The following is a 26,254-nucleotide window of genomic DNA, read 5'->3' on the forward strand; positions in this document are numbered from 1 at the left end:
GCATTCCTATATTTCACAAGTTCGTAAATCCATCACTTCAAATAAACGTGTGGGAATCTTGATCGACTGTATAAGTGAATTACCTTTCTAAATCAAGCAAATTTCATATGTTTATTTTATTTGGAAACCCCATAAGGATAGAGAACGTTGTTTGATAGTAATAATTTAATTTGGAATGATTTCAATAATAATGAAAGTAGAACTAAACTAAAAAATACAAAATTTGTTATCCAGATCAAAAACTGGGGAGTGGAAAAGGCTATCTGTTATATGGCCATATACCATCACGATCGTCACATATGTTACTTGTACATGGGAAATCGGCATTGTATATGTAACAGGTGTCGTTTATTAACTGAGACTGTTCGTTCTTTCGATGCACCTGATCCATGTTCAAAGTCTTTTTTTTTTTTATCTCGCACACATTCTATCACGATTTGGGGTGTCTATCTTGAGTTTTCATATAATTGGTTTCCAACCAAGCAATACGTCTTAAGTTTAACATGGATATCACGTCTGAACCGTTTTAGGCACCAACAATTAAATGAAAGAGCGGTGCGTGGCATTTTGATGCATACATGTAACAGGATGAATGATTTGTTCTGAAATCCGGGGGATACACAGAAAAGGTAAGAATAAGCTATGTAAATAATATACATGTAATAAAATTTGTCCAGAAATATAGTCTGACTAAATTAGATGGTTAAAACTTAAAAAACCTCTTATACCTCTCCCCCCCCCCTGGTAATTAATCGACTTCACTCGTGAAGGATTAAGTACGTTATATACGAAGAAGGATAAATCAAACTTTAAACGCACATTTCATTCACAATTAAACCGTAAGCACTTTAAACATGTTATGATATCCATAAATAGAACTATTTAGATGTGATGTATTCTGTATCGTAGGAGGTACGTAAAGGACGATGGGAAATCAACAGAGAGGAATCAAAGTGCAACGGCACTGGGTCAAGGAAGACCTCATAAATATTCATGTAACCAAATTGCAAGCTAAAAAAACGATAAAAATTTTTTATTATATTTCGTCATTTTAAAGAGAACAATCTGTTTTAATGAAATGCATATCAATACTGCTTGTTTATTAATGCATTTATGGATCTTCTTTTCTTTAAGTGTTTTTGTATTTCTGGCTGTGTACGTTTATGTCCTCAAATTTCTTGACACTTTACACCTAAATCAGCATTTCTTCAAAAAAATAATCTCCAATGTGAATCACTGACTATCAATATTATATGGATTTTCAAAGTAAGAAAAAATCCACACTTTGAAATTTCGGGTTGGAGATGCATGAAGTAGAAATGAATCATGTGGACTAGGGGACCTAGGTTGACCAAGGACCTAATCTAAAGGGAGAAATGAGCAAAATATATTCTCCTTGTTTGTGCTCTCTTTGATAGTGATTTGTAATAGATTAAATGAACAAATATGTCAATATTGTTAGTTTTCAAACAGAATTTACTAAAATCTTTTTCTTGTCATTGTTGTCTAGATTAAGCCCATAGTTGAAAATGTCAAAACTTTTTTTACAATAAATAATTACCTTTCTCTAGGAATTTTTCAATTCAAACAAGGATACAAACTCTTGTTATCAAAACTACTATGCAGTTTAAAAATCTTTAAACTAAAAAAAAAGCTTTGGTTGTACCTCATATATTTCAGCAATTTAGGAGTCCAATCAAGATGGAAAGTCAAGGATAAAGAGATGTAGTGAATACAAGAAATATTTTGCCTTTCTTTACAACGAATGCACTTTGAATATAAATCAATCTTTTCTACTTTCCAAAACAAAAACGTTACTAGTGAACCCATACCCCATGAGTACCACTTTTTATGATGAATCATTATTGCGCTTAAGCAGAGTGTTTTATACCTGTCTGCGTTCAATAATGTATGTGCATTTCTTCATTTTTTTCTGCATGATTGCTTCACCGATATGTATTATATTAAATACAAGTAACTCTTGTGTTTTGCCAACAAATAAGTGCTACACAATCAGACTTCATATTTGTAGTTTTTATTAAGAGATGTTGACATGTACCAGCACTAGAGAATCATGAACTTTGTTTCATGTCTAAATAATGTCCCAGCACCAAAATAGTTCATTTTGCTTTTGCTTTCTTCTAGCTACATCTAGTGAAACTTTAAATGGGATTACCACTGAAAAGTAATCAAGGAAAAAATGATAACAGTGCCTTTGATAATTGCAAAATGTTACAATATGTAAATGCATGTATTTTAGCCACATCATATGGAAGTACTGAAACCTCGACTTGTTGAGAAATATTCTTACATGTACATATAATTGTGTGCAAAATCAGGCAAAAATAGAGGTTGGGTGGTTATCATTGTCCCAGGTTTTAACTGGGTTTTAAGCCACCTAGTCAGTACTGAGTGATTGAAATTTTGCAAACAGTATTTCTGTAGCATTATAATTTCTGTCCTACATTATAAAAAGTTAATACAATAAATATATATTATATTTTAGTGTTCTAAAATGTTATTCTTAAAATATCTCTATCAGTTGTCTTAATTAAGAAATAATAAACACTTCTTTCTCTAAAATAATTCAAATTTATCTTTAATAAAACATAACAAACTTCACAAAAATGTAGTACAGTGTACTTCATGAGCACATCTTTGTTTCAATAACTGTTAATAACAGGCAACATAAGTAAGAGTAGAATAGATTACTTTTCACCTGACTCACACGTGGTCATTGTTAAAACATCATCCCCTCATAACCAGGAAGATCATTAAAGTGGTTTGAAGTGGTGAGTTCAAAACAATAAATAAAAGCCATTTCATGTACTAAACAAAACTTCTAAATACAGAAACTGGAAGTTTACTAATGATATTGCTTTAAGGCTTCTCCCATGTATGGTTTCTAGTTACCTGATGATTTATAATGATTTCTGCCCCCCCCCCCCTCCATTTCAAAATATTTGGATCAATCCCTGTATGTTGATTTGTTTATGAGCAATTAATGTCACATTGTAAAGTAAGTAACAAATTTGATACATGTATTATTATATTACAAATATCATAATTTCATTTGAAATCTTTAATTAATACTGTACTGCATATGCCAGTAACCATAGTTAGAATACATGCACATGTATTTTTGAAGTTGTCAGTATAAATTTCCTGTTCACAAACTTACAAATGTAAACTGCAAATTTTGCTAAGACATATGACAACTGTTCTACACTAGCAATGTTTACAGTAGACCTAGTTCTGAAAATTTTAAATCATTTTGTACATTGGAAGTATATGAACAAACTTATTCATACCTTCACTTACCTAATACATTGTACATGTATGAATGTCCCTGTAAATCAGCTCTTAGGAAAGGTCTACTTTTGGGTGCCTTGATATCCATCATATTTTCAATCTACTTTCATGGACGTAGAATTTCTAACCTAATTGACTGTGTCCTTCATGTGTCATGAAAATCCTGTATCTAACTTTAAGATCTGCATTCTAAATGTATATCTTGACAGTGCACTAAAAAGAACCATATTGATAATCAATTATGACTTACATGTATAAGGATATAATACACATGTACATTCCATACTGAATATTACATGCCAAAATCTGTATCAAATGCGATATCAACACAAGACTCTTATGTCAACTCACTTAGGGCTATTGGTCGCAGGATGATATAGGTCGAGGATTGATACCCCATCAGATACAGATTTTGGCATGTCATGTTCATCAAAACATATTTTAATTATACGTTAAGTGTGTTCTGTGTAGGGTGTGATATAAGGTATGCAATACAGGTCTAGGGTGTGAAATAAGGTATGCAATATGGGTCTAGGGGTGTGATGTAGGGTATGCAATATAGGTCTAGGGGTGTGATAAAGGGTATGCCATATAGGTCTAGGGGTGTGATATATGGTATGTCATATAGGTTTAGGGGTGTGATATAGGGTATGCAATATAGGTCTAGGGGTGTGATGTAGGTTATGCCATATAGGTCTAGGGGTGTGATAAAGGGTATGCCATATAGGTCTAGGGGAGTGATGTGCAGTATATGATGTGCATATTATGTATGACTAAGGGTGCGATATAGTCCAGCGGGTTGGTATAGTGTATACGGTATACATGTAGGTCTAAGGGTGTGATATACACGATGCCATATAGGTCTGGGGGGTGTGATATACATTTGTACAGTATGCAATATAGGTCTAGGGGTACGCGAAATAGGTCTAGGCTTGTGATTTAGGGTATGCAATATAAGTCTAGGGGTGTGAGAACGGTATTTAAATCACAGGTCAGCCACAATGATAATGATTGAAAATTTGAGAATGGGGCAATTTCTAATACAATAAAAATGTAATCAAATCGTATTTAGTGTATTTAAGTAAATTTTCAGCCGTAATGTCATAAGCGGGGACTCTTTATGCTCTAAAAGTTTGTTTGGCTACATATAAATACCTAATTTTTACTAGATATCCCTCTTTTTGATAGATCAAGATCAACTACTGAATGTGATAATTATGCCACATGGCTTAATTTCATCCCAATCTAATTCAGATTAGATTTTAATTGCTCCCACTTCTTCCTTTGCCGCATGACTTCATGTGACATAGACAAAAGGGGGAGCAATTAAGATCTAATTTTAATTACATTGCCTTTCATTCTTACCTTTGAAACAGACATTGTTTATGTTTCTGCTTTCGAAATCATATTAATTTAACAATTCCATGATTCAAATGTTTATTTTCTAGTTTAAATACTTCATATTGTTTGCTACATGTACATTTGTATGTTTATTCATGTACATGTACACATTGCTTGCATTTTAAATTCCTGGGGTCAAATCAAACACACATGATATATATAGGATTGACAAGTATTTAACAGTACAATGTATATGAAATATAGAACAACTTGAAAACCCTTAGCATAGTTACGTAAAAATATTTTTATCAAAATTGTTCACGAAAAACCTGTATTTTACAAACACTAAAACACTTTCTCAAACCTTCAGGACCCATCTGGCAGAGGCAGATCCACACACTTTGAAAATAAGTGGTGGCAGCTTGGGTTCCTCAGAAAAAGGGGGTGCAAGGACATTGTTTGCCATTTTTATCAATCTTACACATGAAAATTATAATTTTCCCATAAAAAGGAGGGATACCAACCACACACCCCGCACCCTCACTGTAATCATAAACATTAAAGCTACACTTACGTTTTTTGTACATCACAAAAAACGTACATTGCAGCTCCGAAAATCCGTTATTAGAAGCTCCCGACATACGCAATAGATTTTTACAGTCATGATAGTAGTCTATATTTAACTCTTTGGTAAGATTGACAAACAATTAGCACTTTCAAACCTACAGGACCCTTTTTGTAATGGTAGACATTAACAATATACTAACAACTCAAAGACTGTATATTGCAGGTAAAAAAAATCCGTCAATAAAAACTTCCGACGTCTTCTTGTGAATGTTTGACCGGGTTCCTTGAATAACCAAAAACCTCGGTGTTAACCGAAAATCAGATTGAAAATCAGAAGACCTCAATAAAACTCGTTTTTGGGTGGTATAATTGCTCACTGTGTTATTTAAACACACTTGCAAATAAGTTTTTTATTAGTACTCCAGCACTTTCAAGATACCTAACGAAAGTCTGTAATAATCAATATGGCGTCAGTACTTTGTAATTAGTCATTGTCCTTCCGACGCCATATTGTTTTCGGTTATTGGAGGTACCATGTTTGACCTGCGTCAGGTCAATTAGAAAAAATAGTCCTGCTCGCTAAGACAAAGTTCAAATAATTTAAGATAAGCACATAATCAAAGAAATATTGCAATTCAAAAAATATTACAAAAGATTTGACGTCATAATACTTCCATCTCTTACGAAAAATAAAGCATCACATATTGATCGGCGGCGGAGCGATATACTAACGTAAATTTGCAAGGTGGAAAAGGGGAGGGTAAAGAGAACAGATCGCGGAATATTTAGGCAGTTCCATGTGGCAATATCCACTTCCGGTTGAATCCCACTTGCCGATGATCTTTAAGTCAAGTTCAGACTATAAATAGCCTTCCTTGACAAATAAAACACGCAACAAAATATGACAACTGTGAGCAATCTTTTAAAATAAGTGGGGATAAGATTCTTGCTTTTCAAATTTTGCCATAAACATACACGAAATAAACAAAATTTTCAAATTAATGCGTTAAAACAGCCGGAAACCCCTCTTTTGACCCGCCAATGAAAGAGTTGTCTATGCATATTGAAAATTTCACTGAACAGGACCCACTACTTGTATAAGAAAATACTATTATCCCTTTAATTTTTTTATCACACACACATGCCTTTAAATCATATATATCTGAATGTCACTAAAGACAAACAAAAGTAATTTAAAAGATGTTTGAAATATTTCAACGATAAGGTGTATAATAGGAGTGTACAGATATGTAGACGATACAGTGTTCAAACGGCGAGTGCTTGTGTATTATCGAGTACAGTAAGTAATTTTTATCAACATATACAATTAACTTAGCAAATATTTTATGGAATGTTAATCAGCTTGATGAATTTTAAAATTATGGGATCGGACTTTTCAATTCCTAAAATCAATACTTGAGATAGGCTGAATATACATATAGCCTGTGGAGGCTTCCAGTTTTCAAGGTAATCGCCGAACCGTGGATTGGTATTAAAAGCACTTTTCTTTTCCTTTTTAAAACTACCAGGAAATCACCGATCAAATCGACCCAATATGTGTAATTATATGAAAATGATATTGCTCAAGTTAAATCTACAAGTACGAGACAAGTAGTCTCTTGTTTGAAATACCTATCATATTAATGCAGGGGTTTGTTCAGAATATGTTGTGTGTGGTGTGTCTACCAATGGGTAATGCCAGTAATGTAGAAAGAATATCATTTCTTATATGTAAACCAGGAGAAACGAGCAGCCTTCTCCACTCAAACGATAAAGGTTTATTTCGTGTCTCTTTCAGTTGTCTTTGGTATTTTCATACGATGTGTCTATTTCAGGTATACATACTAGTGCTTTATTCAAGAACATGGCAAATGCATTTTTTGCCTATACCTACAGGACAGTATGTAAATGGACCAAAAGAAAGAGGAATTGAAACAAATAGAAAAATTAGTTAGAGATTTGGTTAGGATGTTGCTGACCGAGGTGGAGAATCAAGACCCTGAGTTCAGAGTACTACAATTATACCCAACTGGTAGCTACTTTGAAGGTACAAAAATCGACAATCCTGATGAGTTTGACTATATGGTAATTCTAGACCCAAGTGTATTCTCGGGACCATTTGAACTCGCATCCAAATGTAACTCCTCCCCCTGGTACCAAAATATTGTTGTTGGAGTTTTGAAGGAAACAATTCTCTATGATAGGTCTGTTGTGTCTAAAAAGTCGGTTTTACGCAATTCTACTGGTCGGTTAACTGTGCCAATTGTTCCTGAAAAGTCGTTCTGGTCTATTCTTGATAACATTTCCGCACGTTCTCACAGCGTCAGTAAAAATAACATGACTGTCAGCACAAAAGGAGTACAACACCACAAGTTATACCTTCAGTATCACGTGACAAACCAAGCCGTACCAAGTGTAGCAATTGGTGACAAACCTTGTCAAATTTTGGTCGACAGTCACGTGCTAGAAATCGGTATTGACTTGATGCTTGCTTTCAAACACCCTAACCCAAGTTTGATACTGTCAAGTCACGGATTTCCAAGAGAATACGGCGATCTGTTGGGGTCATTTGGGTGTCATTTAATTGCAAAGTCATGCCATAACACAATAAAACGACACGAGGGCAGTGATTACTCTATCTTCCGATGTAACTGTTGGTTCGTATCTTTTGCTGCTATTGAAACCAAAATGATGAACTGTTTAGATGATGGACATAAAAAATGCTACAAGGTTTTGAAGGCCTTACTGGTCGGGAATGCTAATTACCCTGGTAAATGTATGAATTTATCGTCTTACATATTAAAAAATGCTTTCTTGTTCCATGTTTTCGACAAAATCGGATGCAACAAAATGAAATATGAATCTTGTATTCCTTGCATTCTAGAGTACTTGAAAAATGGCTTTGAGAATGTGAATATGCCATGTTTTTTTACGCGTGACATAAATGTCTGGGGACGGGTCATTATTGCGCCGCTTATTTCTGAAGTTTTCGAGTGGGAAGAGTATCCGCGAGACAGAACTTTACATGCTAAGTTGTGGATTGAATTTTGGCGCCGTGTAGTTATGGTCATAAATCAAATATTTGAGCGGGCTTATAAGAGCAAGGACCTATGGGCTAAGGTCCCAGAAGATATGGGATATATCAGAGCCCTAATTGTGTTGATGTTGGAAGAGTATTCGAAATCGAAGAGGGCCGAGAGTTCCCTCTTGGAAAGGAGCCAAGACCGTTCTATGTCTATCGATGACAAGGATATGTACCAGACTTTTGTTGGTAGAATATCGGAGGACGTGAAAAGACTTTTCCCTAGATATATAAGGGAGTGGAAAAAGAAAGTAGTTTGCAAAGATTTTGACATCGATGAATTGATTAGAGTTGATCCTTGTTAACAAATCTAACAATTGCCAATTCATAAAAAACTGTTCTTGTAAATTCTATGGAATTACTTGGTAGGAATCATACATATCGCATTCAATCATTTCTTAAAGTAAATCTTTTTATACCAAAAATATAAGCTTAAAAAAATAATACTGAAAATAAAGTTTCCGAAATTGTGTAATGGAGTGAGTCAATGTCAAGAATTAAACATTGCTTTCTTGAGCTGCCAATTCTATTTAGAGCACGATCTGAAATTGACTGGATAGCTGGTGGTGTCTACATATTTTCTCTCCATTTATGCATAGTGCGGACGTATACATTTGTAATCACCAAACTCAAAACAAAAAAAAATAAATCAGATAAGTTAAACAGATAATTATTACACAAAATACGCAACACATCACTAAATAATGGGGAAAACCAATGAGACAAGATTCACGAAATTCATGCACAAAAAGCACGGTTCAATCTCAAACACTGAAATGAAGTACCAGCCCATATAGACACTGCCTATGGTAGCATATTTAAAACTAATGACGCATAAAAAATTAAAAATATTATACAGGAACAAGGCAAGGGCAGAATCTACATGCAAGGTTTCGCAGTAATAGCAGCTCCCTTAACGAGCATCTGTTCCATCGAAATCTTGCAGACTGTCCGAACTGTTCATGTGGTCATGTCGAATCAACCTATCGTTTTTTTTTTCAGTGTCATAAGTACGTACGACCAGCTTTGTACTTTAACTTCAAATACACTTAATTATCCTGTCGATATAAATTAGTTATTGTATGGATCAGATATTCTAACATTGGATGAAAATGTCCCTGTACTTAAATTTGTGCAAAAATACATTGTTTGGAGTAAACCTTCTGTTGAACTACCTTTCAATACTCATTCACATGATTATATTTTATATATCTAATTTCTTTTCGTTTTCAATATCTATATTGTATTTTCATAAAAGAACATGTACATGATGTTTCTTATTCCCTAAGCATGCTTGTTGTATGTTTAAATGTATGAATTGTCAGAATTGATAAGGTAAAAGCTTAGCGCTTGTTTCCGAATCCAGTTTGTAAAACTGTTTGATCTATTTTGTACATATGTTTGACATTTGTACATAATATATTTTTAAACTAATTACATGAAAACTATATTCCTGGTTTTATAACATTGTATGGGCTTCGTCGATGCATTTTATGTAATCCTTGTTTGTAAATCTAATGCGCTTCGAAGGGCCACACGATTGGCTTCATCTATACACATCTATAGGCCCCATATTACAACTTTTAACAGCGTCTATTCATTACCGGTGTAAATGTCCGGCGTAGTTGTCGGATTTATCATACATTTAATGATTGCCTGGTCAGGCTCCGCACGTTCGGTTATATGTAAATATTATGTTACTTCCAAGCAGAAGACACGTTAGTTATACACAAAAGTTGTAGTATAAGATAGCAACAAAACCTCAGTGCTCTTTAACTTATGTCATGTCCAAGAATGTAAGTAACAAGGAAACAAGTTCCATTTTAGAAAGGTTTTAAACGATTAGAATTAAAAGGGTCACAAATCTACGGAGCCCTGACAAAAATATACAAAGAAAAAAAAATATTTTGTGCGCACTATTGTAAACTAAATTTTAAACTGCGTTATAGAAAAGTTTTACCATGATACCTTAAAAGAAGACGTCAAATCTAAACTGACACATTTGCATAAACAAATAATAGTAATAATAGACAACGCACGTGACTCAGCACAAATTATAAGTAATTCGATCTACTTCGGAAATCAGAAAAGTTAAAGAAGCATCAGCATGCTAGTCTTTTTGAACGACCAGTTTCTCATCAACACGTTTCAGTTCGTCTATATCGAATTCCTCGCAGTTTGCAATTTTCTTCCACTCATTTAAATATCTAGGAAAGAGACATCTGACTGCTGGTGGTATTTCTGTAAATGGTTGTTGTTTATCGTTGTCAGGTCCAACAGCGGTCTGTACACAATCCAGAACCCATCCTTCACCCCTCTTAGAGGCAGAATATTGTTCAAGCATTTGGACAATAAGTTTTCTGATGCCACTAAGCACGTCTGGAAGTGTTGCCCACTGGCTTCTGATTAGATAAGCGCGTTCCAGTTTCTTCTCAAGAACAATGATTATACGACGCCATAATTCAACCCATAATTTTGCGTGTAGTGTTGGGTCATATTCTAGATCCAACCATTCCGTTCTTATTGGCCGATCTTTATTTGTGTTCTGGAGAGCTTCTTCCATCGAACTATACACTTCTCCTCCTCTTTGTTCCCTCAGCCAGTCATGCAAAGCCGGCATTGATGGAGCTACAACCATTCGCCCCCAAACATTCAGGTCCCTTGCAAAAAAACAAGGCATTTTCAAATTTTCGAATCCGTCTCTCAAGTACTTGAGGATTTCAGGAATACACGATTCATATTTCATTCTCTGGCAGCATTTTTGACCAAACACATGATACAGGAAAGCACTTTTGAGCATGTACGATGAAAGATTCATGCATTTGCCCGGATAGTTTACGTTTCCAACAAGCAAAGCCTTCATGACCTTATAGCACTTTTTATGCTCATCATCCAACTTTTTCATCATTTCTGTTTCCATAGCAGCAAACGAGATGAACCAGCACTTACATCGGTATGTTCTGTAACGTCCACCTTTACTCGATTTTATGGCACTGTGACACGATTTTGGAACTAAATGGCATTTAAAACTTTCTAAAAGCTTTGTATACTCTCTAGTTTTAGGAAACCCAAAATTTTCTAAAACTTTTCGAGGAGACGGATGGACAAATGCGAGCATTAAATCAACGCCTATCTCGAACGAGTTGCTGTTACTGGTGTACTGGAGGTACAACTTGTGGTGTTTTACTTCTTTAGTAAGAATTTTTCCTGACTTTGTATCTCTGGTGACTTGATTCTGAATTCTGTCACGAATTCTTGACCAGAGTTTTTTCTCTGGATCCCAAGGGCCTTTAACTCGAGTTTCGAAATAGAGGTCGGATTCGTATACTTCTTTTTCTGAAGAGTTAAATATAGACTGAAACCATGGTGATGAATTACATTCTGAACGGACCTCTAATTCATCGGCAAAAGGTGAAGAGTCTATTACCACCATATAATCGAATTCGTCGGGGAAGTGGATTTTTGTTCTCTCATAGTAGCTTCCGGTTGGGTAAACATCAGCAACTTTGAAGTATTTATCGTGGTTAATACCTAACAGTAACTCTCGTACAAGCTCAATAACATTGCTTTCTATATCATCAAGTGCCGTTTGGTTTTCTTTTAGTTTGATGCTGTCATAAATCTCAGCGAAAAATTCATTTGACATTTTGTATCCATATGCCTGTAGAGAAAACAAACAGTTTTTCTTATTATGAATAAGATTCAATTATATTATATTAATATTCAAATTATGAAAAGTGTTGTATACCCATGCACATCAATCGGATACATGTATCACGTATTAGTTTTAAATTAGCCTCTCCGTTGGTCATTATTTATCGATAAACGTTATAATTAATATATTTTCAGAGTGTGAAATACGAAATGACGACATGTACGGTATTAACTTCTTTACCATGAAAAGAGAGTAATATAATATTGAAATGAAAAAAAAATGTTGTGTTTGTTAGAAATTAAATATAATTTGAAATTATACAAGATAGAAACCACATCACAACGCATTCATTTTACTTACTCTAAAGATACAACATATAGTTTCCCTTCCTCGTATCTGAATTTATTATATAAGATCTATTTGTGCGCATATAAATAGAATTCCTTGAAAAATGTTCAGACGTGGTGTAAACAAGTCTTTGCTAAACTGTGATTTAACTCGGGTATCAAATTAAATACTTATAAAGTGCATTTTAAGTGAGGATGGGTTTTCAAGGACACCGTCGATAATTTCAGTAATTGTACAATGACAAACCTGAGCCATATTTTACCTATACTACAGTGTCAGTGTGGTAGCGTTAATTTTTGGGATGATCTTCCAAACAAACGTTGTTAGTGTTCAATCAATTTATTAAGTTCCAGAATAAAAAGACACTGTAACAAAAATTAACAATATATAAACATCTAGCATGTAATGGGTATAACATTAAGCGTATTGCAAAAATACAAAAGAAACGAAATATGCGTTTATTTCAAAAGAGCAAATGAAATAAATTCCTACTTTAATGATTCGTCATTAATCGACGCTATTCAAAACTAATCATGGAAAAATCTAATGTAAATACCAGATTTCTAATTGAACAAAACGTACAGATGCATGAAGCTATATTTGCTTGCATTTTCCGTAAGGAGTTAGTCCGAATTTCCTCTGACCCTGCAACCCTCCTCTTTTTTATTTGGATATTGATATGTCGGGTTGGTGTCAGAACGATGTGCCATACAAAAAGTTGGAGATTTTGCGGTACCGCGGAGTATCGCCCATCAACCGCTTGTAACGACTTTCCAGTTGAAATTGTGCATGTCACACCTACCTAGTTCGATTTCAGAATCATTTTCCTCTATGCTGATACCAAATTTAATACAAAAATTACATTTATTATAGTTTTCCACGAGAGACCCTGTTTTGTTGACATTTTGAACCGTAATAGAGAGTAGGCGGAGAATTGACCCATGATATAGTAATTTCTATACCTTTTTAGGAGAGTCAAAGTACCGGCTTAAATTGCCCTGAAAATGAACCAGTTATAAACTTTACATTTGATCATTATTGATAAAATTAAGCGCTTCGCTCAACACATGTATGCAAATCTCACGGAACTGGTTTGCTATTTTAATAGAAAGTTTATTGCAATTAAATTAAAGAATAATGAAAATGAACTATGAATGAAAAGTTAAGCAATTAATTAAACAAACCATCGCATCCAAATGTAACTCCTCCCCCTGGTACCAAAATATTGTTGTTGGAGTTCCGAAGGAAACAATTCTCTATGATAGGTCTGTTGTGTCTAAAAAGTCGGTTTTACGCAATTCTACTGGTCGGTTAACTGTGCCAATTGTTCCTGAAAAGTCGTTCTGGTCTATTCTTGATAACATTTCCGCACGTTCTCACAGCGTCAGTAAAAATAACATGACTGTCAGCACAAAAGGAGTACACCACCACAAGTTATACCTTCAGTATCACGTGACAAACCAAGCCGTACCAAGTGTAGCAATTGGTGACAAACCTTGTCAAATTTTGGTCGACAGTCACGTGCTAGAAATCGGTATTGACTTGATGCTTGCTTTCAAACACCCTAACCCAAGTTTGATACTGTCAAGTCACGGATTTCCAAGAGAATACGGCGATCTGTTGGGGTCATTTGGGTGTCATTTAATTGCAAAGTCATGCCATAACACAATAAAACGACACGAGGGCAGTGATTACTCTATCTTCCGATGTAACTGTTGGTTCGTATCTTTTGCTGCTATTGAAACCAAAATGATGAACTGTTTAGATGATGGACATAAAAAATGCTACAAGGTTTTGAAGGCCTTACTGGTCGGGAATGCTAATTACCCTGGTAAATGTATGAATTTATCGTCTTACATATTAAAAAATGCTTTCTTGTTCCATGTTTTCGACAAAATCGGATGCAACAAAATGAAATATGAATCTTGTATTCCTTGCATTCTAGAGTACTTGAAAAATGGCTTTGAGAATGTGAATATGCCATGTTTTTTTACGCGTGACATAAATGTCTGGGGACGGGTCATTATTGCGCCGCTTATTTCTGAAGTTTTCGAGTGGGAAGAGTATCCGCGAGACAGAACTTTACATGCTAAGTTGTGGATTGAATTTTGGCGCCGTGTAGTTATGGTCATAAATCAAATATTTGAGCGGGCTTATAAGAGCAAGGACCTATGGGCTAAGGTCCCAGAAGATATGGGATATATCAGAGCCCTAATTGTGTTGATGTTGGAAGAGTATTCGAAATCGAAGAGGGCCGAGAGTTCCCTCTTGGAAAGGAGCCAAGACCGTTCTATGTCTATCGATGACAAGGATATGTACCAGACTTTTGTTGGTAGAATATCGGAGGACGTGAAAAGACTTTTCCCTAGATATATAAGGGAGTGGAAAAAGAAAGTAGTTTGCAAAGATTTTGACATCGATGAATTGATTAGAGTTGATCCTTGTTAACAAATCTAACAATTGCCAATTCATAAAAAACTGTTCTTGTAAATTCTATGGAATTACTTGGTAGGAATCATACATATCGCATTCAATCATTTCTTAAAGTAAATCTTTTTATACCAAAAATATAAGCTTAAAAAAATAATACTGAAAATAAAGTTTCCGAAATTGTGTAATGGAGTGAGTCAATGTCAAGAATTAAACATTGCTTTCTTGAGCTGCCAATTCTATTTAGAGCACGATCTGAAATTGACTGGATAGCTGGTGGTGTCTACATATTTTCTCTCCATTTATGCATAGTGCGGACGTATACATTTGTAATCACCAAACTCAAAACAAAAAAAAATAAATCAGATAAGTTAAACAGATAATTATTACACAAAATACGCAACACATCACTAAATAATGGGGAAAACCAATGAGACAAGATTCACGAAATTCATGCACAAAAAGCACGGTTCAATCTCAAACACTGAAATGAAGTACCAGCCCATATAGACACTGCCTATGGTAGCATATTTAAAACTAATGACGCATAAAAAATTAAAAATATTATACAGGAACAAGGCAAGGGCAGAATCTACATGCAAGGTTTCGCAGTAATAGCAGCTCCCTTAACGAGCATCTGTTCCATCGAAATCTTGCAGACTGTCCGAACTGTTCATGTGGTCATGTCGAATCAACCTATCGTTTTTTTTTCAGTGTCATAAGTACGTACGACCAGCTTTGTACTTTAACTTCAAATACACTTAATTATCCTGTCGATATAAATTAGTTATTGTATGGATCAGATATTCTAACATTGGATGAAAATGTCCCTGTACTTAAATTTGTGCAAAAATACATTGTTTGGAGTAAACCTTCTGTTGAACTACCTTTCAATACTCATTCACATGATTATATTTTATATATCTAATTTCTTTTCGTTTTCAATATCTATATTGTATTTGCATAAAAGAACATGTACATGATGTTTCTTATTCCCTAAGCATGCTTGTTGTATGTTTAAATGTATGAATTGTCAGAATTGATAAGGTAAAAGCTTAGCGCTTGTTTCCGAATCCAGTTTGTAAAACTGTTTGATCTATTTTGTACATATGTTTGACATTTGTACATAATATATTTTTAAACTAATTACATGAAAACTATATTCCTGGTTTTATAACATTGTATGGGCTTCGTCGATGCATTTTATGTAATCCTTGTTTGTAAATCTAATGCGCTTCGAAGGGCCACACGATTGGCTTCATCTATACACATCTATAGGCCCCATATTACAACTTTTAACAGCGTCTATTCATTACCGGTGTAAATGTCCGGCGTAGTTGTCGGATTTATCATACATTTAATGATTGCCTGGTCAGGCTCCGCACGTTCGGTTATATGTAAATATTATGTTACTTCCAAGCAGAAGACACGTTAGTTATACACAAAAGTTGTAGTATAAGATAGCAACAAAACCTCAGTGCTCTTTAACTTATGTCATGTCCAAGAATGTAAGTAACAAGGAAACAAGTTCCATTTTAGAAAGGTTTTAAACGATTAGAATTAAAAGGGTCACAAATCTACGGAGCCCTGATAAAAACATACAAAGAAAAAAAAATTTTGTGCGCACTATTGTAAACTAAATTTTAAACTGCGTTATAGAAAAGTTTTACCATGATACCTTAAAAGAAGACGTCAAATCTAAACTGACACATTTGCATAAACAAATAATAGTAATAATAGACAACGCACGTGACTCAGCACAAATTATAAGTAATTCGATCTACTTCGGAAATCGGAAAAGTTAAAGAAGCATCAGCATGCTAGTCTTTTTGAACGACCAGTTTCTCATCAACACGTTTCAGTTCGTCTATATCGAATTCCTCGCAGTTTGCAATTTTCTTCCACTCATTTAAATATCTAGGAAAGAGACATCTGACTGCTGGTGGTATTTCTGTAAATGGTTGTTGTTTATCGTTGTCAGGTCCAACAGCGGTCTGTACACAATCCAGAACCCATCCTTCACCCCTCTTAGAGGCAGAATATTGTTCAAGCATTTGGACAATAAGTTTTCTGATGCCACTAAGCACGTCTGGAAGTGTTGCCCACTGGCTTCTGATTAGATAAGCGCGTTCCAGTTTCTTCTCAAGAACAATGATTATACGACGCCATAATTCAACCCATAATTTTGCGTGTAGTGTTGGGTCATATTCTAGATCCAACCATTCCGTTCTTATTGGCCGATCTTTATTTGTGTTCTGGAGAGCTTCTTCCATCGAACTATACACTTCTCCTCCTCTTTGTTCCCTCAGCCAGTCATGCAAAGCCGGCATTGATGGAGCTACAACCATTCGCCCCCAAACATTCAGGTCCCTTGCAAAAAAACAAGGCATTTTCAAATTTTCGAATCCGTCTCTCAAGTACTTGAGGATTTCAGGAATACACGATTCATATTTCATTCTCTGGCAGCATTTTTGACCAAACACATGATACAGGAAAGCACTTTTGAGCATGTACGATGAAAGATTCATGCATTTGCCCGGATAGTTTACGTTTCCAACAAGCAAAGCCTTCATGACCTTATAGCACTTTTTATGCTCATCATCCAACTTTTTCATCATTTCTGTTTCCATAGCAGCAAACGAGATGAACCAGCACTTACATCGGTATGTTCTGTAACGTCCACCTTTACTCGATTTTATGGCACTGTGACACGATTTTGGAACTAAATGGCATTTAAAACTTTCTAAAAGCTTTGTATACTCTCTAGTTTTAGGAAACCCAAAATTTTCTAAAACTTTTCGAGGAGACGGATGGACAAATGCGAGCATTAAATCAACGCCTATCTCGAACGAGTTGCTGTTACTGGTGTACTGGAGGTACAACTTGTGGTGTTTTACTTCTTTAGTAAGAATTTTTCCTGACTTTGTATCTCTGGTGACTTGATTCTGAATTCTGTCACGAATTCTTGACCAGAGGTTTTTTCTCTGGATCCCAAGGGCCTTTAACTCGAGTTTCGAAATAGAGGTCGGATTCGTATACTTCTTTTTCTGAAGAGTTAAATATAGACTGAAACCATGGTGATGAATTACATTCTGAACGGACCTCTAATTCATCGGCAAAAGGTGAAGAGTCTATTACCACCATATAATCGAATTCGTCGGGGAAGTGGATTTTTGTTCTCTCATAGTAGCTTCCGGTTGGGTAAACATCAGCAACTTTGAAGTATTTATCGTGGTTAATACCTAACAGTAACTCTCGTACAAGCTCAATAACATTGCTTTCTATATCATCAAGTGCCGTTTGGTTTTCTTTTAGTTTGATGCTGTCATAAATCTCAGCGAAAAATTCATTTGACATTTTGTATCCATATGCCTGTAGAGAAAACAAACAGTTTTTCTTATTATGAATAAGATTCAATTATATTATATTAATATTCAAATTATGAAAAGTGTTGTATACCCATGCACATCAATCGGATACATGTATCACGTATTAGTTTTAAATTAGCCTCTCCGTTGGTCATTATTTATCGATAAACGTTATAATTAATATATTTTCAGAGTGTGAAATACGAAATGACGACATGTACGGTATTAACTTCTTTACCATGAAAAGAGAGTAATATAATATTGAAATGAAAAAAAAATGTTGTGTTTGTTAGAAATTAAATATAATTTGAAATTATACAAGATAGAAACCACATCACAACGCATTCATTTTACTTACTCTAAAGATACAACATATAGTTTCCCTTCCTCGTATCTGAATTTATTATATAAGATCTATTTGTGCGCATATAAATAGAATTCCTTGAAAAATGTTCAGACGTGGTGTAAACAAGTCTTTGCTAAACTGTGATTTAACTCGGGTATCAAATTAAATACTTATAAAGTGCATTTTAAGTGAGGATGGGTTTTCAAGGACACCGTCGATAATTTCAGTAATTGTACAATGACAAACCTGAGCCATATTTCACCTATACTACAGTGTCAGTGTGGTAGCGTTAATTTTTGGGATGATCTTCCAAACAAACGTTGTTAGTGTTCAATCAATTTATTAAGTTCCAGAATAAAAAGACACTGTAACAAAAATTAACAATATATAAACATCTAGCATGTAATGGGTATAACATTAAGCGTATTGCAAAAATACAAAAGAAACGAAATATGCGTTTATTTCAAAAGAGCAAATGAAATAAATTCCTACTTAAATGATTCGTCATTAATCGACGCTATTCAAAACTAATCATGGAAAAATCTAATGTAAATACCAGATTTCTAATTGAACAAAACGTACAGATGCATGAAGCTATATTTGCTTGCATTTTCCGTAAGGAGTTAGTCCGAATTTCCTCTGACCCTGCAACCCTCCTCTTTTTTATTTGGATATTGATATGTCGGGTTGGTGTCAGAACGATGTGCCATACAAAAAGTTGGAGATTTTGCGGTACCGCGGAGTATCGCCCATCAACCGCTTGTAACGACTTTCCAGTTGAAATTGTGCATGTCACACCTACCTAGTTCGATTTCAGAATCATTTTCCTCTATGCTGATACCAAATTTAATACAAAAATTACATTTATTATAGTTTTCCACGAGAGACCCTGTTTTGTTGACATTTTGAACCGTAATAGAGAGTAGGCGGAGAATTGACCCATGATATAGTAATTTCTATACCTTTTTAGGAGAGTCAAAGTACCGGCTTAAATTGCCCTGAAAATGAACCAGTTATAAACTTTACATTTGATCATTATTGATAAAATTAAGCGCTTCGCTCAACACATGTATGCAAATCTCACGGAACTGGTTTGCTATTTTAATAGAAAGTTTATTGCAATTAAATTAAAGAATAATGAAAATGAACTATGAATGAAAAGTTAAGCAATTAATTAAACAAACCATCGCATCCAAATGTAACTCCTCCCCCTGGTACCAAAATATTGTTGTTGGAGTTCCGAAGGAAACAATTCTCTATGATAGGTCTGTTGTGTCTAAAAAGTCGGTTTTACGCAATTCTACTGGTCGGTTAACTGTGCCAATTGTTCCTGAAAAGTCGTTCTGGTCTATTCTTGATAACATTTCCGCACGTTCTCACAGCGTCAGTAAAAATAACATGACTGTCAGCACAAAAGGAGTACACCACCACAAGTTATACCTTCAGTATCACGTGACAAACCAAGCCGTACCAAGTGTAGCAATTGGTGACAAACCTTGTCAAATTTTGGTCGACAGTCACGTGCTAGAAATCGGTATTGACTTGATGCTTGCTTTCAAACACCCTAACCCAAGTTTGATACTGTCAAGTCACGGATTTCCAAGAGAATACGGCGATCTGTTGGGGTCATTTGGGTGTCATTTAATTGCAAAGTCATGCCATAACACAATAAAACGACACGAGGGCAGTGATTACTCTATCTTCCGATGTAACTGTTGGTTCGTATCTTTTGCTGCTATTGAAACCAAAATGATGAACTGTTTAGATGATGGACATAAAAAATGCTACAAGGTTTTGAAGGCCTTACTGGTCGGGAATGCTAATTACCCTGGTAAATGTATGAATTTATCGTCTTACATATTAAAAAATGCTTTCTTGTTCCATGTTTTCGACAAAATCGGATGCAACAAAATGAAATATGAATCTTGTATTCCTTGCATTCTAGAGTACTTGAAAAATGGCTTTGAGAATGTGAATATGCCATGTTTTTTTACGCGTGACATAAATGTCTGGGGACGGGTCATTATTGCGCCGCTTATTTCTGAAGTTTTCGAGTGGGAAGAGTATCCGCGAGACAGAACTTTACATGCTAAGTTGTGGATTGAATTTTGGCGCCGTGTAGTTATGGTCATAAATCAAATATTTGAGCGGGCTTATAAGAGCAAGGACCTATGGGCTAAGGTCCCAGAAGATATGGGATATATCAGAGCCCTAATTGTGTTGATGTTGGAAGAGTATTCGAAATCGAAGAGGGCCGAGAGTTCCCTCTTGGAAAGGAGCCAAGACCGTTCTATGTCTATCGATGACAAGGATATGTACCAGACTTTTGTTGGTAGAATATCGGAGGACGTGAAAAGACTTTTCCCTAGATATATAAGGGAGTGGAAAAAGAAAGTAGTTTGCAAAGATTTTGACATCGATGAATTGATTAGAGTTGATCCTTGTTAACAAATCTAACAATTGCCAATTCATAAAAAACTGTTCTTGTAAATTCTATGGAATTACTTGGTAGGAATCATACATATCGCATTCAATCATTTCTTAAAGTAAATCTTTTTATACCAAAAATATAAGCTTAAAAAAATAATACTGAAAATAAAGTTTCCGAAATTGTGTAATGGAGTGAGTCAATGTCAAGAATTAAACATTGCTTTCTTGAGCTGCCAATTCTATTTAGAGCACGATCTGAAATTGACTGGATAGCTGGTGGTGTCTACATATTTTCTCTCCATTTATGCATAGTGCGGACGTATACATTTGTAATCACCAAACTCAAAACAAAAAAAAATAAATCAGATAAGTTAAACAGATAATTATTACACAAAATACGCAACACATCACTAAATAATGGGGAAAACCAATGAGACAAGATTCACGAAATTCATGCACAAAAAGCACGGTTCAATCTCAAACACTGAAATGAAGTACCAGCCCATATAGACACTGCCTATGGTAGCATATTTAAAACTAATGACGCATAAAAAATTAAAAATATTATACAGGAACAAGGCAAGGGCAGAATCTACATGCAAGGTTTCGCAGTAATAGCAGCTCCCTTAACGAGCATCTGTTCCATCGAAATCTTGCAGACTGTCCGAACTGTTCATGTGGTCATGTCGAATCAACCTATCGTTTTTTTTTCAGTGTCATAAGTACGTACGACCAGCTTTGTACTTTAACTTCAAATACACTTAATTATCCTGTCGATATAAATTAGTTATTGTATGGATCAGATATTCTAACATTGGATGAAAATGTCCCTGTACTTAAATTTGTGCAAAAATACATTGTTTGGAGTAAACCTTCTGTTGAACTACCTTTCAATACTCATTCACATGATTATATTTTATATATCTAATTTCTTTTCGTTTTCAATATCTATATTGTATTTGCATAAAAGAACATGTACATGATGTTTCTTATTCCCTAAGCATGCTTGTTGTATGTTTAAATGTATGAATTGTCAGAATTGATAAGGTAAAAGCTTAGCGCTTGTTTCCGAATCCAGTTTGTAAAACTGTTTGATCTATTTTGTACATATGTTTGACATTTGTACATAATATATTTTTAAACTAATTACATGAAAACTATATTCCTGGTTTTATAACATTGTATGGGCTTCGTCGATGCATTTTATGTAATCCTTGTTTGTAAATCTAATGCGCTTCGAAGGGCCACACGATTGGCTTCATCTATACACATCTATAGGCCCCATATTACAACTTTTAACAGCGTCTATTCATTACCGGTGTAAATGTCCGGCGTAGTTGTCGGATTTATCATACATTTAATGATTGCCTGGTCAGGCTCCGCACGTTCGGTTATATGTAAATATTATGTTACTTCCAAGCAGAAGACACGTTAGTTATACACAAAAGTTGTAGTATAAGATAGCAACAAAACCTCAGTGCTCTTTAACTTATGTCATGTCCAAGAATGTAAGTAACAAGGAAACAAGTTCCATTTTAGAAAGGTTTTAAACGATTAGAATTAAAAGGGTCACAAATCTACGGAGCCCTGATAAAAACATACAAAGAAAAAAAAATTTTGTGCGCACTATTGTAAACTAAATTTTAAACTGCGTTATAGAAAAGTTTTACCATGATACCTTAAAAGAAGACGTCAAATCTAAACTGACACATTTGCATAAACAAATAATAGTAATAATAGACAACGCACGTGACTCAGCACAAATTATAAGTAATTCGATCTACTTCGGAAATCGGAAAAGTTAAAGAAGCATCAGCATGCTAGTCTTTTTGAACGACCAGTTTCTCATCAACACGTTTCAGTTCGTCTATATCGAATTCCTCGCAGTTTGCAATTTTCTTCCACTCATTTAAATATCTAGGAAAGAGACATCTGACTGCTGGTGGTATTTCTGTAAATGGTTGTTGTTTATCGTTGTCAGGTCCAACAGCGGTCTGTACACAATCCAGAACCCATCCTTCACCCCTCTTAGAGGCAGAATATTGTTCAAGCATTTGGACAATAAGTTTTCTGATGCCACTAAGCACGTCTGGAAGTGTTGCCCACTGGCTTCTGATTAGATAAGCGCGTTCCAGTTTCTTCTCAAGAACAATGATTATACGACGCCATAATTCAACCCATAATTTTGCGTGTAGTGTTGGGTCATATTCTAGATCCAACCATTCCGTTCTTATTGGCCGATCTTTATTTGTGTTCTGGAGAGCTTCTTCCATCGAACTATACACTTCTCCTCCTCTTTGTTCCCTCAGCCAGTCATGCAAAGCCGGCATTGATGGAGCTACAACCATTCGCCCCCAAACATTCAGGTCCCTTGCAAAAAAACAAGGCATTTTCAAATTTTCGAATCCGTCTCTCAAGTACTTGAGGATTTCAGGAATACACGATTCATATTTCATTCTCTGGCAGCATTTTTGACCAAACACATGATACAGGAAAGCACTTTTGAGCATGTACGATGAAAGATTCATGCATTTGCCCGGATAGTTTACGTTTCCAACAAGCAAAGCCTTCATGACCTTATAGCACTTTTTATGCTCATCATCCAACTTTTTCATCATTTCTGTTTCCATAGCAGCAAACGAGATGAACCAGCACTTACATCGGTATGTTCTGTAACGTCCACCTTTACTCGATTTTATGGCACTGTGACACGATTTTGGAACTAAATGGCATTTAAAACTTTCTAAAAGCTTTGTATACTCTCTAGTTTTAGGAAACCCAAAATTTTCTAAAACTTTTCGAGGAGACGGATGGACAAATGCGAGCATTAAATCAACGCCTATCTCGAACGAGTTGCTGTTACTGGTGTACTGGAGGTACAACTTGTGGTGTTTTACTTCTTTAGTAAGAATTTTTCCTGACTTTGTATCTCTGGTGACTTGATTCTGAATTCTGTCACGAATTCTTGACCAGAGGTTTTTTCTCTGGATCCCAAGGGCCTTTAACTCGAGTTTCGAAATAGAGGTCGGATTCGTATACTTCTTTTTCTGAAGAGTTAAATATAGACTGAAACCATGGTGATGAATTACATTCTGAACGGACCTCTAATTCATCGGCAAAAGGTGAAGAGTCTATTACCACCATATAATCGAATTCGTCGGGGAAGTGGATTTTTGTTCTCTCATAGTAGCTTCCGGTTGGGTAAACATCAGCAACTTTGAAGTATTTATCGTGGTTAATACCTAACAGTAACTCTCGTACAAGCTCAATAACATTGCTTTCTATATCATCAAGTGCCGTTTGGTTTTCTTTTAGTTTGATGCTCTCATAAATCTCAGCGAAAAATTCATTTGACATTTTGTATCCATATGCCTGTAGAGAAAACAAACAGTTTTTCTTATTATGAATAAGATTCAATTATATTATATTAATATTCAAATTATGAAAAGTGTTGTATACCCATGCACATCAATCGGATACATGTATCACGTATTAGTTTTAAATTAGCCTCTCCGTTGGTCATTATTTATCGATAAACGTTATAATTAATATATTTTCAGAGTGTGAAATACGAAATGACGACATGTACGGTATTAACTTCTTTACCATGAAAAGAGAGTAATATAATATTGAAATGAAAAAAAAATGTTGTGTTTGTTAGAAATTAAATATAATTTGAAATTATACAAGATAGAAACCACATCACAACGCATTCATTTTACTTACTCTAAAGATACAACATATAGTTTCCCTTCCTCGTATCTGAATTTATTATATAAGATCTATTTGTGCGCATATAAATAGAATTCCTTGAAAAATGTTCAGACGTGGTGTAAACAAGTCTTTGCTAAACTGTGATTTAACTCGGGTATCAAATTAAATACTTATAAAGTGCATTTTAAGTGAGGATGGGTTTTCAAGGACACCGTCGATAATTTCAGTAATTGTACAATGACAAACCTGAGCCATATTTCACCTATACTACAGTGTCAGTGTGGTAGCGTTAATTTTTGGGATGATCTTCCAAACAAACGTTGTTAGTGTTCAATCAATTTATTAAGTTCCAGAATAAAAAGACACTGTAACAAAAATTAACAATATATAAACATCTAGCATGTAATGGGTATAACATTAAGCGTATTGCAAAAATACAAAAGAAACGAAATATGCGTTTATTTCAAAAGAGCAAATGAAATAAATTCCTACTTTAATGATTCGTCATTAATCGACGCTATTCAAAACTAATCATGGAAAAATCTAATGTAAATACCAGATTTCTAATTGAACAAAACGTACAGATGCATGAAGCTATATTTGCTTGCATTTTCCGTAAGGAGTTAGTCCGAATTTCCTCTGACCCTGCAACCCTCCTCTTTTTTATTTGGATATTGATATGTCGGGTTGGTGTCAGAACGATGTGCCATACAAAAAGTTGGAGATTTTGCGGTACCGCGGAGTATCGCCCATCAACCGCTTGTAACGACTTTCCAGTTGAAATTGTGCATGTCACACCTACCTAGTTCGATTTCAGAATCATTTTCCTCTATGCTGATACCAAATTTAATACAAAAATTACATTTATTATAGTTTGCTACGAGAGACCCTGTTTTGTTGACATTTTGAACCGTAATAGAGAGTAGGCGGAGAATTGACCCATGATATAGTAATTTCTATACCTTTTTAGGAGAGTCAAAGTACCGGCTTAAATTGCCCTGAAAATGAATCAGTTATAAACTTTACATTTGATCATTATTGATAAAATTAAGCTCTTCGCTCAACACTCTAAATATTTACATGTATGCAAATCTCACGGAACTGGTTTGCTATTTTAATAGAAAGTTTATTGCAATTAAATTAAAGAATAATGAAAATGAACTATGAATGAAAAGTTAAGCAATTAATTAAACAAACCAGTTCATCATTTACGCACGCATTCATACCATAACGAATTAAATAGTATAGTGGCAAATATGAACAAAATCATGCAAGATATGTACATGCAAGTAAGTAACGAACCTGACTCGAAACTATCTAAAAAATGGTGATGTCCAAAATAATGCAATTAAAGGTTTCGATGTAAACTCTCCGACAACATAAGAATAAGTACCCACAATTATATTGTATGAGGAGAATAAACCGCCAAAAAGTAACAGCCAATCAGAAAGTCTAGACATTGCGACCAAATCAACCATAAGACGGAGATACCCGAAGTACTCGGAAAAAGTCGAAATCAAAACTTTGGAAATCCAACAGCGTCGTACGTCGTCGTCACCTATATTGTCCTTGTCCAAAAGTCTATGGTTAACCACCATGTGTTACTAACGATATAAGCCGCTAAAATTAAAATACATAATGAAGACATTACAATTATTACA

General features: G+C 34.9%; 4 protein-coding genes and 1 long non-coding RNA gene across 9 annotated transcripts; 1 reads left to right on the forward strand and 4 right to left on the reverse strand.

Annotated features, from left to right (window-relative positions):
• Positions 1-451: 451 nt before the first annotated feature.
• On the forward strand, positions 452-8,772 carry LOC148603713 (cyclic GMP-AMP synthase-like receptor 1). 3 transcript variants are annotated; one of them, XM_088552300.1, is made up of 2 exons: positions 452-629; positions 7,056-8,772. In XM_088552300.1, the coding sequence occupies exon 2, from the start codon at positions 7,129-7,131 to the stop codon at positions 8,605-8,607; it is 1,479 nt and encodes a 492-aa protein (XP_088408426.1). In that variant the 5' UTR covers positions 452-629; positions 7,056-7,128; the 3' UTR covers positions 8,608-8,772. The 3 variants fall into 3 exon arrangements, with proteins under 3 accessions (XP_088408426.1, XP_088408425.1, XP_088408423.1); XM_088552299.1 differs by lacking the exon at positions 452-629 and adding an exon at positions 2,743-2,792; XM_088552297.1 differs by lacking the exon at positions 452-629 and adding an exon at positions 6,196-6,520.
• LOC148603714 (uncharacterized) lies at positions 1,942-26,051 on the reverse strand. The gene is made up of 3 exons (XR_015916474.1): positions 25,896-26,051; positions 3,322-3,525; positions 1,942-2,178 (listed from the first exon to the last, which is right to left on the reverse strand). It is a non-coding gene; the product is annotated as an uncharacterized LOC148603714 (long non-coding RNA).
• On the reverse strand, positions 8,957-13,507 carry LOC148603715 (cyclic GMP-AMP synthase-like receptor 1). 2 transcript variants are annotated; one of them, XM_088552295.1, is made up of 2 exons: positions 13,490-13,507; positions 8,957-11,963 (listed from the first exon to the last, which is right to left on the reverse strand). In XM_088552295.1, the coding sequence occupies exons 1-2, from the start codon at positions 13,490-13,492 to the stop codon at positions 10,413-10,415; spliced, it is 1,554 nt and encodes a 517-aa protein (XP_088408421.1). In that variant the 5' UTR covers positions 13,493-13,507; the 3' UTR covers positions 8,957-10,412. The 2 variants fall into 2 exon arrangements, with proteins under 2 accessions (XP_088408421.1, XP_088408422.1); XM_088552296.1 differs by lacking the exon at positions 13,490-13,507 and adding an exon at positions 12,318-12,469.
• LOC148603716 (uncharacterized) lies at positions 15,103-18,794 on the reverse strand. Of its 2 annotated transcripts, none has more exons than XM_088552303.1 (2): positions 18,712-18,794; positions 15,103-18,107 (listed from the first exon to the last, which is right to left on the reverse strand). In XM_088552303.1, the coding sequence occupies exon 2, from the start codon at positions 17,561-17,563 to the stop codon at positions 16,556-16,558; it is 1,008 nt and encodes a 335-aa protein (XP_088408429.1). In that variant the 5' UTR covers positions 17,564-18,107; positions 18,712-18,794; the 3' UTR covers positions 15,103-16,555. The 2 variants fall into 2 exon arrangements, with proteins under 2 accessions (XP_088408429.1, XP_088408428.1); XM_088552302.1 differs by lacking the exon at positions 18,712-18,794 and adding an exon at positions 18,462-18,613.
• On the reverse strand, positions 21,247-24,748 carry LOC148603717 (uncharacterized). The gene is made up of 2 exons (XM_088552304.1): positions 24,606-24,748; positions 21,247-24,251 (listed from the first exon to the last, which is right to left on the reverse strand). The coding sequence occupies exon 2, from the start codon at positions 23,705-23,707 to the stop codon at positions 22,700-22,702; it is 1,008 nt and encodes a 335-aa protein (XP_088408430.1). The 5' UTR covers positions 23,708-24,251; positions 24,606-24,748; the 3' UTR covers positions 21,247-22,699.
• Positions 26,052-26,254: the final 203 nt, after the last annotated feature.

Source organism: Perna viridis, chromosome 11, assembly GCF_037379345.1.
Source record: "Perna viridis isolate PV_CMFRI_1.1 ecotype Kerala chromosome 11, ASM3737934v1, whole genome shotgun sequence".
In the NCBI taxonomy this organism is placed as follows: domain Eukaryota; kingdom Metazoa; phylum Mollusca; class Bivalvia; order Mytilida; family Mytilidae; genus Perna; species Perna viridis.

What these genes read in the sequence shown, in the direction of transcription:
- LOC148603717 (XM_088552304.1), bottom strand. Translation starts at nt 23,707, where the DNA reads ATGCTCGCATTTGTCCATCCGTCTCCTCGAAAAGTTTTAGAAAATTTT.
- LOC148603713 (XM_088552300.1), top strand. Translation starts at nt 7,129, where the DNA reads ATGGACCAAAAGAAAGAGGAATTGAAACAAATAGAAAAATTAGTTAGA.
- LOC148603716 (XM_088552303.1), bottom strand. Translation starts at nt 17,563, where the DNA reads ATGCTCGCATTTGTCCATCCGTCTCCTCGAAAAGTTTTAGAAAATTTT.